The following is a 12,607-nucleotide window of genomic DNA, read 5'->3' as shown; positions in this document are numbered from 1 at the left end:
CAGTGCTGGGGACTTTTCTATTCCCTCCCTAAACCCAACAGAGTCAGTGGAAGGGTAAGAGAAAGGTCTCTGGTGGTTATTTACACATTAACACTCTTTACCTGCCAGTTATTGGTGCCCCAAGCTTGGTGCAGAGCCGGGCACACTGGCAGTGCCCTGGTAGAGCTGCCCAACACACGGAAAACACGTGGAAATGGATGTTATGTCCACCCGTGTCTTATCCTGCATTGCTTGTGGAACAACTGTGCTGTGCTGAGGGCATTTGATGAGACAGCACCTGGAATTCCATGTATGTGCCTGGGAGAGTGAAGGAACATGTCGGTACCCGGGACCTGTCTGCTCCCTACGGCTCCCCGACAGGAGGGCACAGTGAGGTGGGGCCAGTCTCCTCTGCCGTGCCTGCAGTGACAGGACCAGAGCAAATGGCCTCAAGCTGAGACCAGGGAGATTCAGATTAGATATCGGAAAATATTTTTCACTGTTTGGGTGGTCAGGCACTGGAAAGGGCTGCCCAGGGAGGTAGTGGAGTCACCTTCTCTGGAGGTGTTTGAGAGGCATCTGGATGTGGCGCTGGGTGATGTGGTTTAAGGGTCACAGTGGTGGTGCTGGGTTGACAGTCTGACTGGATGATTTTAAAGTCTCTTCCAACCCTGATCACAGAATCCCAGAATATCCTCATGTGAAAGGGATTCACATGGATCACCCAGTCCAACTCCTGGCCCTGCCCAGGACACCCCAACAGTCCCACCCTGTCCCTGAGAGCGTTGTCCAAACACTCCCTGAGCTCTGACGGCCTTGGGGCCGTGACCGCTGTCCTGGGGAGCCTGGTCAGTGCCCAACCACCCTCTGGGGGAAGGACCTTCTCCTGATACCCATCCCAGCCCCCGTGACAGAGCTCGAGGTGCAGTGATGCGATGATTCCGTGCCTCCCTGACCCCGGCCGGGCCGCGCCATGTCGGGGCGCCCCGGAAGCGCGGCCGGGGCGGGTTCGCTTCCTGCGCGCGGGGCGGGCGGGCGGTGGCGGCAGGAAATGGCGGCGGAGCTGCGGCTGCAGCTGCCGGGCCCTCCCGCTCCGCAGCGCCGGGCTCAGCCCGCATAGAGCCGCCGGCCGCGCCGGGCCCGCGCCGCCGCCTCCGGGACGGACTCCGAGCACTTTACATACATGAGGTACCGGGAGCGCGGGCGGCGCCGGCCGGGCCGCGCGGGGCGGGGGACGGGCCGGGCGGCGGCGGCGGAGCCCCAGGCGGCCCGAGGGGTCGGGGTCGCCCTCGCCGGGTCGCGGGGCCGGCGGAGGGGCCGCCCCGGGGGGTCGCAGCGCCCGCCCAGAGCGGTGTTCCCCCATCCCGGGCCGGGCTCTGCCCTCCCCGGCTCGGGGTTCGCTCCTGCGGGGCCGGCAGCTCCCAGGGGCCGCCGGTGGGGCACGGAGGGTCCCGGGGCTGCGCCGGAACCGCATCCGCGGGATGAAGTGATGCAGCAGAATTGTTCTCCTTAAAGTCCTTGAAAGGGTGAAGTGCAGGTCGGACGGAGCAGGGCTGGGTGTTGGGGTGCAGGTAGGACACGCAGGGATGGGTGCCGTGCTCCCGGAATGGGTGCTGGGCACAGGGCACACAGGGCCGGCAGGGCAGGCTGTGCCCGCTCCTGTCCCGGGACACACACGCACCGCTGCATCCCATCCCTGGGCGATCCGTGTTCTCCCTGCTCCCTCCTGACCAGCCCCACCTGGAGCTCCCTGTACATCCTGACCCCGCACCAGTTTTATTTTCGTGCTGCATTGCTGTTGACATGGAAACCAACACCGCTTTCTCTTCTAGAGAATTGGAAGCTAAAGCTACCAAAGAAGTCGAAAGAAAACTAAGCAGGTAAAAGGCTCATTTAAATTCCCTCCCACAGTTTAGATGGAGAGTTGGCCTTGGGCTAGAAATAGTTGTGGGCTTTATCGGGAGCTTTAATCTCTTGTTAATTGTAAAGATAAAAAAAACCCTGAATTGGAAAACGTTCTCTATTGAGTAGAGAAATCTCTGCAAGTTTAGTTAGTTCTGCAGACTAAACACCTTTTTAGCAGGGTTTTTTTTTTTTCCGAATAACAACACCAGGTGTATAATAGAGTGTCTTTAATATGGGAGGTTTTTGAAGAGAAAAATAACTTTTCTGCTCTAGGGCGTAGTACCTAAAAATAACTAAAAAATAAAGGAAGAGTTGGTGGGGTTTTTTTTCTATACACTTCAGGCAAATATTGTTGGGAGGCAAGAAACAATTGGTTGTGGCAAGAACTCAAATAAACTGTATGTTGCCATAGAACTATTGGGTCTTTGCCTCTTTTGCCATGAAGAGTTAGTTGGTGAATTTCCCGTTAGCACGTAGTTTGTAGAATGAAAAGTTTGTAGAATGGGCAGGAGTTCAGAGTCATGTTGAATTAAGAATTCTGTGCCATCACACATCATTTTTCTGTTTAAGTAGTTGTTTCTTCTGCACCGTTTGCTTTTAGTCCTGTGACTTTCCCGCAGATATCTGCTCTGGTTTTTACATTCTTTGATTTCAGCTTTTGTCCTACTTCCTTTTTGGGTTCTTTTTCAGTTAGACCTTAAAGGGCCTTTTGCTAATTGTTAAAGGGATTTCCAAATGTGCCCAAACCCTGAATATAGCTGATAGAATCCCAGACTGCATTTTTCCCTCTTTCCCGTGCCTGAGCAGTCTCCCGCTTCCAGGCCAAGTTAGGATCGCACTGTGAAAACTGCTTTGCTTTCCCCTGCTGTCAGGATTTTTTTGGTAATACTCTTAAACATGAATAATTTTTCCCATGTTGTTGTTGAAATAAATACATGGAGTAATTTTAACACGTGGAATCTTTAAGATGCCTTTGGCACATTGCTGTTAACCCGTCAGGGTTCTGTGAAAGCACTTGGTGTTTTCTCGATGACAGAAGTGATTTCAGAACTGTGTTATTTAGAGTGACAGAGTGCTAAGTTCAGAGCAGTATTTGGTGCCAGTCTTAGTAAGTCAGTAGATCTGCACATTTTTATGACCTTAGCAGAGATCTTGTCACGCTGCAGGCAAGGCCAAGAGTGACAAGAAGTGAAAGAAAACTATAGACGTGCCAAAATTCAGTGCTTGGAGAGTAAATCGTACTGTGGAATGGGTCCCTGTGTCTCTCTGACACAGAGGGGTATGTTTTATTCATTGAAAAGATTCAGAACTGGTTTGAAGTTCACATTGCTGCCCCATCTGGTTTATGTTTAGCCAGGGAGCCCTGGTCGTGTGAGCACACAGCTGATAAACCGTGATGTGCCTGCGCTGGACGGGCCTGGTTAATTGTTTTACGGGGGTAGAACTCAGCAGATAGCCCTCATTCTTCCTCCAGTGGCATTATTTACAGTCTTATTAAATTTGCAGTGACCTAGTCAAGATGTAAAAGAGCACATATTCTTCCCTGGGAAGGTACATAGCCCTGTGCTATAGTTCATGTTAATCTCAGATTTCACAGTGTGGATGTAGACTCTGAACACCATGGGACACTGGGTTTGCTTCGTGTGTGTTCTGAAGTCACTTCTGGAGTTTATGCTTATAAATTAATGGGTAGCAAATATTTTTTATCTTACTGGGAATATTGGCCTAGACTGTAGGTTTGTGACAGGATTAAGTATTACAGATTTCAGTACAGCTTGTTTATCCAGTTGGAGTGATTCCTATTTTACACTCAGGATTAGCATTTGGCTTGCTTGGCCTTTTGAAAAAGAATCCTCATTTGGTCTGTGTTCTCTCTAGAATTCATACATGCCTAGTGCTGCACAAATATTCCTGGTCTCAAAAATAAGCTCGTGACAGTAATTCAGACAAGTCCATTGCACACTGTTAATGTTACGAGTCAAATGTCACCTGTTTGGGCAGAACAAGAGCTATCCAGTGTTAACTGGGGACATCTGAGAGTTAAATTTGGTTAAAATCAGGACTGCTAAAAATCACCATTTAGTTCTTCTGATTTAAGCAATAACCTTTCAATTCTGTTTGGTAAACAGGGCTCTCCTGCCTCATTTATGTGGAACTGAGAGAAGGTAAATATCTGAAATACGTTTACAATTATTTTCCCAAACCCAAGGGTTTGTCTTGTTTCACAAGCATGCAAACCATAGGGAAGAATCTCCATGGCTTCCATTCATCTGTGATTCCGCTCCACCTTCCATCTGCATTGGTTGCAGACTGACCATGTTTTGGGAGAGCAAACTTCTCACCTGTAGATTTCATCCTTGTATTCTAAGTTATTACTGTACAATTGATTTTTATGGTTTTGTGTTACAATAACTACAATATTGCTGTGATATGTTCCTTATTTGCTGCAGGAGTGTAAAAAAGAGCTGGCTCAATGATAGAGACATAGAGAAACAGGGAGAAATGCAGTTGTTTGTTGATGTTTAAGCAGTTGGTTTTCTGTTGGGTTTTGGGAGGTGTAGTCTTTTCCCTGAGAAACTTCTGATGGAATGATGTCTGCTGTGAAAGGGGAAGAGTTTACTGCAGAAAAAAAAAACATTCTATTTGTGCTTTTCAAGACTTTTAGAGACACTTTTGCAAAATTACACACCCCTTTCTCCTCCACAGACACTTTTCCAGGTCATACATAATTGTCAGGTGGTCCCCATAAGGTACCTTTTATTTACTTTTGCGTTTTGGGTCTCAGAGCAAAGCCCTGTGCAGAGCAGTGCTGCCTCTGCAGCAATAAGGCTGCAGCAGCCTGGGAGTGGGTCAGAGTTAAGGTGCTGGTTTTGAACAGTTGTTTGGGTTTGTGCTTCTGTTAGAGCCTCCTGTGGTATGACCAGTGTGACTGTGGAGGAGCAGTTTAATCTGCCTCCTTCGGTCCCTCATTTGGTACAGAAGATAGGGATTGTTTATGGCTGCTGCTGGAGTCTTGAGGAGTTGGATGATAAACTTCTTGGGAAACAGATCTGTCTTTTGTCTGCTTACATAGCAGTGAACATCTCGGGTGAAACTTGAGGACAAAACTAACACAAATGTGCCAGAATTATGGTGCATTTATAGTGCTTGTAGTTGGGAACATTGTTCTGATGAGCCAGCGTCTGTACTGGGAAAATGGGAAAGCTGAATGTGTTCCAGGTAATTGGTAGTGGCAGACATGGTAGGTGCAATTCTAGCACTTCACTTTTAGGGTGATAATTTAAAGACTGAGGTATTTAAAAGCAAAAAAGAAAGTAGCTGATACTCATTTACTAATTAATTATTCATTGAAGTATTTGTTTCAGTTTTTAGCTTGGCAGCACCTCTCCTTTCTGTTAATAGCTGGAAAGAACTAACACACATACACGTCTGTAAATGAGTGGGTTTGTTTTGTTCTCACTGCCTGAGGCTCTCTGTGCTCCCAGGAACACGCTGGGTGGGTTCAGGTGCCAGAGCGTTTGTTGGGGTTTTTTGTTAACTTCAAAGTCCTGGTGTCTATTCCATGAACTCTTCCCAGTGCAGTTGGCTGTTCTGTGGGACACATGGATAAAGGAACTGTAGGATCCCTCTTTAACCAAAATACACAGTTTATAATTGATCCTTGTAGAATTCTGGCGAGTAGAAAAGCTGTTGGTTTTTATAGAACCTGAGAAATCATTTTTATTGGCAGTTGTATGTAATTGTGTAATTTCAAAAAATTTAAAGATTAGGGAACTTTTATGTCAAAATATAAACAGTCTCAGCGACGTTTTTGGAAGTGTGTGTAGAAGATCAGCTGTAGGTTGAGCACATGGTGCTTTGCAGAATTGTTAAAGACCTTTTGATTCCTGATGCTTACCTGTAGTTACCTGGCAGTGTTCCACCTGTAGCACTGCAAGTTAATTTATAACTAGAAGAAGAGCAAACAGTGGAAAGAATTAATTTATTTATTTGTTTCACCCAAAATTTATTTTATGTTTGTCACTGGAATTTTTAGATTGGTTTCAAAAGCCTCTGTGTACAATCACTTCTAATTCTACCTTGTATGTTTGCTCCATGGAGTATATGGGAAAAAGGTAAAAATCCATAGTTATTTTTTGCCTTCAGCTGATAATCCAGTTGCCACCATGTCCCCAGGTGTCACATCCACATGGCTGTTAAATCCCTTCAGGGATGGTGACTTGGAATTCTTGTAACCATCATTTCCTCTGTGAGGTGACAGAATTGTGATTTTATTGTGGCAAAACATGTTGCCCTTTGGTAAATTGTAACAGCAAAGATAGCAGTGCTGCACAAACATTAATTACTGCATCCTCAGCCTGTGTGCCAGGGAGTATATGGGTGAACTTGATTTTCCCCTTCTGCAACATAAGAATAAAGGTTAAATATGACTCTTTCAGCCCAGGTATTTTTACAATGCCAAACTGGACCTTTAGAAATTAAAGATTAATAGAACTCTTTTTCAAGAATTAAAGTAATGAGTGAAACGTGATTTGATATAAATATTGACCTGAAATGTTTGCAGTTTGAGCATGAGAGCTTTTTCTAGTTTCCACAAGCCAAATAACAAATCAAGCCATACAAAAATAAAGTGTCTTGCACTCTCTTGATACCTGTTCTAGGAGATTGAAAGGCTGGGTTTGGTTTTGATTTATTTTTTTTTTTAAATGGCTTAATTGAGGAAAACATTTTGGTAGTTTGTTAGGATTTTTCCCCCTTATACAAGGAATTGTACTGGGGTACACACCTGGAGCAAAAAATCGCTTTTAAAAAAAATGGTAAATATTTATCTGACCCTCGGTCTGTTCAAATTTATGCAGATAGCAGCAGTTTCTCCTTGCACATTCTCAGAGCCATCAAATGTGCAGTCTCTCCTGAGATCAAGATCCATTTTCATTTGGTCTCATTTGAAAATAAAGCACCTTTCAAGTTAAGCTGTTGAAACCAGAGGCCTTTGTTCTGTCTCCGATGTGGATTTCCTATGGCCGGGGTGTTTTATTTTCACTTGATCTAAATTGAAAAATATGGTTTGCATTTCTGCTAAGGCCATTTAACCTTGAGCAAGCTAATCCCATTACACAGGAGGAGAAGGACGTTCCCTGTGCATGTGTTTGGTGGAAGTGGGGTGGCTGATAGGGGAAATCAGGGGCCTGTTGGTGTGTTTCTGTTCTCAGTTGGAGTGCTCAGGCCTTGGCTGGGGCCCGCTGGCAGACTGAGCTGAGCGTGGTGCTGCAAACACTTTGGCCACACAAGGTCGATGGATTAAATCTCCCAGATACAGGGAAAAGCCCAGCAAAAAAACTGGTTGTTTTTCTGGCTTTGTGTTGTTACCACAAGGCCGGATTCCTGTGGTGGTTCCTGTTCCGTGCTGTAAAGGGCCACGGGGCTGCTGTTAGTTTGTACACAGGAACAGGGAGCCCTTAGTCAGAGGTGGTGAATGGGAAATGCTACATTCCACTCCTGTTTCTCAGGGAGCAGCATCAGAAATGGAGCTTGTTTGTTACATGTTCCAATGGAGGTGGACTCGGAGGCATCAATCCCATCATTTGCTGTCTGGTGAGAGGGCCATGGATTTGTGTGTTGGAAAGAATAAGGGAGAAGACACTTCCTGCTGTCAGATGAAAATTCAGGAGTTCTGCCTGACACTCTGAAGACTTAATAGGCAAATGTGAATTTGTGTCTCAGGCTTAAGTTTATGTATGAGGGTGGGGGATAGGCCTGTCTTCCTTGGAGGGTTCAGTTTTCAGGGAAGAACAGGAGCAGGAAGGGCTTTGCTGCTGCTGTACAGTGGGTTAGTTTTGCACTCCAGTCACTAAGATTCAATGTTATAGTGGTAATTAATACTCTTAAAAACTCAGCATGAACTATAGGTGGGTAATTTTTATCCATCGGTTGCCTGGAGTCCTGATCCTAATCATCGGAGGTTTTGTGTATCCTAAACTGGCTTTGTAATCTAGAATGTTTTTCTAAATTAGATGAAAATCAGATGTCATAGAGTGTCATAATTTAGGAGTTCTGTTGTTCCTGTGTGAAAACAAACCGATGATGCTGTGGTAGAATATTCCAGAGATATTGGTATGTTAGTTGTTAGCATCTGTATTCTCAAAATGAAATCCTGTTGATTTAGCTGGAGCAGGATTGATGAGTTACTTTTTTTCCCTGTGAAAATACTATTTTGCATTCTGCTTGTTCTTGAACGTGCTACAGCTTTCTTCTAAAAGCGGAACAATTTTTCAGTTAATGCAGTTTTGGCATGTGACAGACTGAAATTTGTTATACAAAACAAGTGCTGGTGGCTTTCTTAGCTCTTAGAGCTCTCAGAGATTCTGTAACTAAGCTTTTGCTCCAGCAGCCAGTCCGAGGGGAGGTCCCAGCCTGGGTGTTGGCAGGGTGGGCAGAGCTGCCTACGGACCATGTCCACCGAGGAACTGAGACTGGGAGAGAGAAGGGCTGTGGGCATGACCTCTCCTGGCTGAGGGAGGAGGACACAGTACTCTGCCTTTTCAGCTGGATTAGGCATCTCCTGCTGTCAGTGGTACCTCAGGAAGTACTGAATTCCCGAGGAGTGAACCATTGACTCTGCTCTGTATGGAAGGGAGCTGTAAATGAACTGGGGGTCGTGTTGAGAAGGAGCTGGGACCTACAGAACCTGTTTCCTCTACACTGATTCCAGACCTGGTATTGTTCTCCAACTTAAATTGCCTGTTAAAAATTGGACTGTCCCAAATGAGCCCAAACTGAGGATCAGTGTCACCAACTTCCCTTTGGTTACAAATGCTCAGGGCGTGAGACAACAAGGGACAAGACTGACTGATGTGTCACCTTTGCAGTGCACAGATGTCACTGCAGGTTAATCATTAAACTCAGATTTGCACTGCATCCAAGGGGTTGCTCTAAGTGAAACTGGCCAACTGGAATTGTTTCTGCAGTTACGTGACTGACCTCTTAGTTGTCCCTGAAATCATTTTTGAGACCCAGTTGTAAATGCAAAATTGCTTGTGCAGTGAGACAGTCCTTGATGAGTCTTGCAACCAGATGATAAAGCTGTGGCAAAATGCAAAATAGCCAGGTTGTGTTTGGTGGGTTGTGATTCCTCTGGCAGTGCAACTGAAACACAGAGGGGGCTCAGAAGTAACACTTTTAGATTTTTTTTTTTGCATATCTTAGCAATTCTCAGAAACAATTCTTTCTTAAGAGAAGTAACTAATGCTTGCTGTCTGTTATTGGAAAATCTTAAAAGCCGGAATTTGGTCTGTGGAAGCTTCTCAGAGCAGGGGTGTGTCTGTAGCAGGTCAGTGTGTGGGTGGTTTGAGTGCTCACTGTCAGAGCAGCTCTGCTGCTGGTCAGACCTGCAGGACCAGGCTGCTGCTGCTGCTGCTGCTCACACGTGCAACAGGAGGTGCTGGTACCTGGAACAGCCCCCTCGGTGTGGTAGAGGGGAAAAGGGATGCTGGATGTGCAGTAAAGCACTGTTATTCCAACAGAAGGGAGCACTGGGGAAAGAAGCAGGCAGTGGCTGGAATGGGGTTTGCAGTGAGAACCAGGATCTCTGCAATCAGGGATTGACAGTAGTTGCTGTTGGTGGTTGCTCTGTGAGTACATTCAGCCACCGAAATTTAAATTTAAGTATAACTGGCATTTTATGTAATGGCATTTACAATGTGGCATTGTCCTTATTGGGAGGAGAACCACCTTCACCATCTTGCTGGAGAACTTCAGATCAGGACAAAAAAACAATTTTAGAGCTTAAAGGTAGAACTGAAATGGGCAGCAGTAACCTGAGAGCTGCCTCTCCCAAAGGAATGGTGGGATCATAAATCAGGATGAGGATAACCTGCTGCTGGGTACCAGAAGGAGATGACCTGGTGAGCTACTGTTCAGTATCACTTACACTGGCACCACCTGCACGAGAGCAGTGCTCAGAGTGCTGCTGTTTGTCTCATTAACCAGTGAGGAACTTATATGAATATGCTGCAGTGGAACTGGGCAACTGGGAGCCTGAACTCACATGTGGATTTTAAAAAAAATTAAAAATGAAAACTCCAAAACTGACACCTGCAGTCACTTTGAAAGGGACCTGAGCTAAAAGTAAAATCAACTGGTTATTTATATATCTAAAAAAGTAATGAAAGTTTTAGTACTTGTGGAATATCTTGTAGTTTAATGCATTCAATTGGCATTGTTTCTGACAGATACCAAATTATCTTGTCTGAAAGTGTGGTTATGGGCAGTTTGGGGTTAAAAAGGAGCCCAGTGTTTCCAGGCAGAGGCAAGTAGTGACTGCCCCAATTGACATTGTTAGTTCTTTTTCCTCAAAAATCTTTTGAAGTGTGTTTTTAAACAGGGTAAGCTGGACAGGGATGTTGCTGCTCAGCCTCCAGTTTGAGCACAAAATACCATGTATCAAGTGAATTTAGTTAATGCACTGAGTTTTGGGTTCACTTTTGACAAGTTGCAGTTTTGTCCGTGGTTGGGGAGCTCTAAAATGACCCTGTTGGTGCCAGCTGTGGTGTGACAGTGCCCACGCTCGGGTGGTTCCTGGCAGAGGTGGTTGGGGGTGAGGGAGCTGGTGCAGATGTGCAGGGGGTCTGTGGCTTTGGCTGAGTGTGGGAATGCTCCGGGCTGGGATGTGCCAGAGCTCAGTTGTACCAGTTCAGGTAGAGATTAAATAACATCTGAATTTGCTGCCTTTTGAATCAAATTAAAGTCTAAGCCTTCCTTGTAAGCTCTGGAAGAAAGAACACCTTACGTGTAGCTTGACACCACATCTGCTCTTAAAGTCCTGTCACTTGTGTCTTGCAGTGACAGTGACAGTCCCTGTAGAAACAGGATCCAATTAGAAGCAAAATTCCCCAGTTCCTTTTGTGTCACTGTGAAATAATTGTTCTAAAATGAATCTAAGTGTGTACAGATTGTATTTTGGGAGAGTTAATTACAAACTGTGTGGTTCAGGGATTTAGTGCAAGAAGAGGAAGAACAGTTGATGGAAGAAAGGAAAAAGAGAAAAGAAGACAAGAAGAAGAAGGAAGCTGCTCAAAAAAAGGTATGTGGAGCACTGAAAAATAAAACCCTGTGCTCAGGGGTGACTTGTTTCACCCCGCTAGTAAAAACTGATTTAGCTGTTGTTTCTCACAGGTGTTTTCTTGTTAATGTAGTGTTTTAGATTCAAATGTGCTGTCAGTTATATAGTGGTAACTGTCATACTGAACAATGTAATTGGCTCTGTGTAGTTTCTTACAAGACTAAATTCTCTTCTGAGATGACCCTTGTTTTTAATGATTGTCACTAGAGGCGGTTTTAAGTTTGAAACCTCTCTCTGTAAATGCATTTATTAGTAGAATAAAAGTACCATTTGAAGGTAGTGGCTTTCAGCTGTATCCTTATTTTAATATATCTTATTCTTCAGTATGGAAACATGTCATAAGAGAATTTGTAGTAGGATAGGTGGATAAAAATGAAAATATTGATAGCAAAGGTGTTTAGGGATGGAAACATCACAGGAATGCTTGTAAACACTTCAGAATCCCTGTTTACTGACAAGGTGCACTTCATTGCCATTGATTCTAAATATTGACCCTGAGCTTGAGAGGAGCTTGTAAATGTGGGTTTTAAATATGTCCGTTTTGGGATTCTTTGGCTGGTGGGAGCAGAGTGAACCTGCTCAGCAGTTTTCCTGTGATTCCATTGCCTGATGCTGGATATGGCTCTTAGGAACACACTGGTTGGTTTTACCTTCCACAGGCTCGCTGGCAAAACCTGCAGAGTCTTGAACCGAGCACTTTGGAAGTCCTCAGCTGAAACATGTTCAATGTTTTTTTTCTTAGAGACTTGCACCTCAGTGCAGAAGGCAGTCAGGAGCCTGGGCTCAGCCCCTTGCTCTTCAGGGGTCTCTTTGGGTGCTGTGGATTGCCAGAAACAGCAAAAAAAAGTTTTGAAAAGTTCTGAGTTGTCTTATTTTCCTGTTCATGGGCCAAGTGCCAGGCAAATGACTCGTGGGGTCACAACTGGGGAGAGTTCAAACTATGTACCCTTTTCTGTCAGCATAAGAAGGTGAAAAGGAGGGGGTTTCTGTTAATGTGCCCTTGATTTCCTGAAGAGAGGCAAGGTCGAGGCACTGAAGAGTTGTGGTTAAAGTTTCAGCCCTGGCAGTGCTAATGTCTGAATCTGGGCAAGTCTGACATCAAACCAGTGAATCCATGAATTCTTTTTGCATTCACACACTCTCCTTTCTCTCCCTCCTCGTGGATTTTATTATAGATAATCACACCCTCAGTATTTTTGCAAGTCTATTACATACTGCAGATATATGGAACATCACAATTAAAATGAGTTTTATGCAGCTTCCAGAGTGACTGCATCAAATTAAATCTCATTTTGTTGTGGCAATAATTGATTTTAAAAGTGAGAACTCTAGTTTCAGATAGGAGGAACTATGATTTGTGCTTTTGGGAGGGGCTTTCTGAGCACAATCTCACTGTGGTTTATAGTTAAGAGCACACCACTGAGGTGCACTAACATACAAGAAATGTCTCTGTCCCCAGTTTTATGCTGTGTTAAAGTTTTATTCAAATAGATCTTTCATCTTGGCCATACCACAGGTGTAACCTGTTGAATCTTGGAAATGAAAGACTTGAAGCTTTGGCATTTGCTCTCCTACTCCTTTCTTTTTCCAGGTCCCTCCCCC

At 45.0% G+C, this 12,607-nt stretch overlaps 1 protein-coding gene across 7 annotated transcripts in view; it reads left to right on the top strand.

The window, feature by feature from the left end:
• The first annotated feature begins 1,003 nt into the window (after positions 1–1,003).
• TNRC6A (trinucleotide repeat containing adaptor 6A) overlaps positions 1,004–12,607 on the top strand; it is a 43,353-nt gene continuing 31,749 nt past the window's right edge. For 3 of the 7 annotated variants that reach the window (XM_051798288.1, XM_051798128.1, XM_051797833.1), the window contains exons 1-3: positions 1,331–1,859; positions 4,014–4,049; positions 10,876–10,966. In XM_051798288.1, the coding sequence (XP_051654248.1) occupies positions 1,783–1,859; positions 4,014–4,049; positions 10,876–10,966 (204 nt within the window). In that variant the 5' untranslated portion in view covers positions 1,331–1,782. Of the gene's footprint in view, positions 1,168–1,330; positions 1,860–4,013; positions 4,050–10,875; positions 10,967–12,607 lie in introns of those variants that run through there. The other 4 variants (XM_051797902.1, XM_051798203.1, XM_051797989.1 and 1 more) reach the window with 4 other exon arrangements.

This window comes from Manacus candei, unplaced genomic scaffold, assembly GCF_025592945.1.
Source record: "Manacus candei isolate 608988 ecotype Guabito, Panama unplaced genomic scaffold, ASM2559294v1 h1tg000002l, whole genome shotgun sequence".
NCBI classification, from domain to species: domain Eukaryota; kingdom Metazoa; phylum Chordata; class Aves; order Passeriformes; family Pipridae; genus Manacus; species Manacus candei.
The sequence above is the reverse complement of the archived record's forward strand: the minus strand, read 5'-3'. Positions and strand labels throughout refer to the sequence as shown.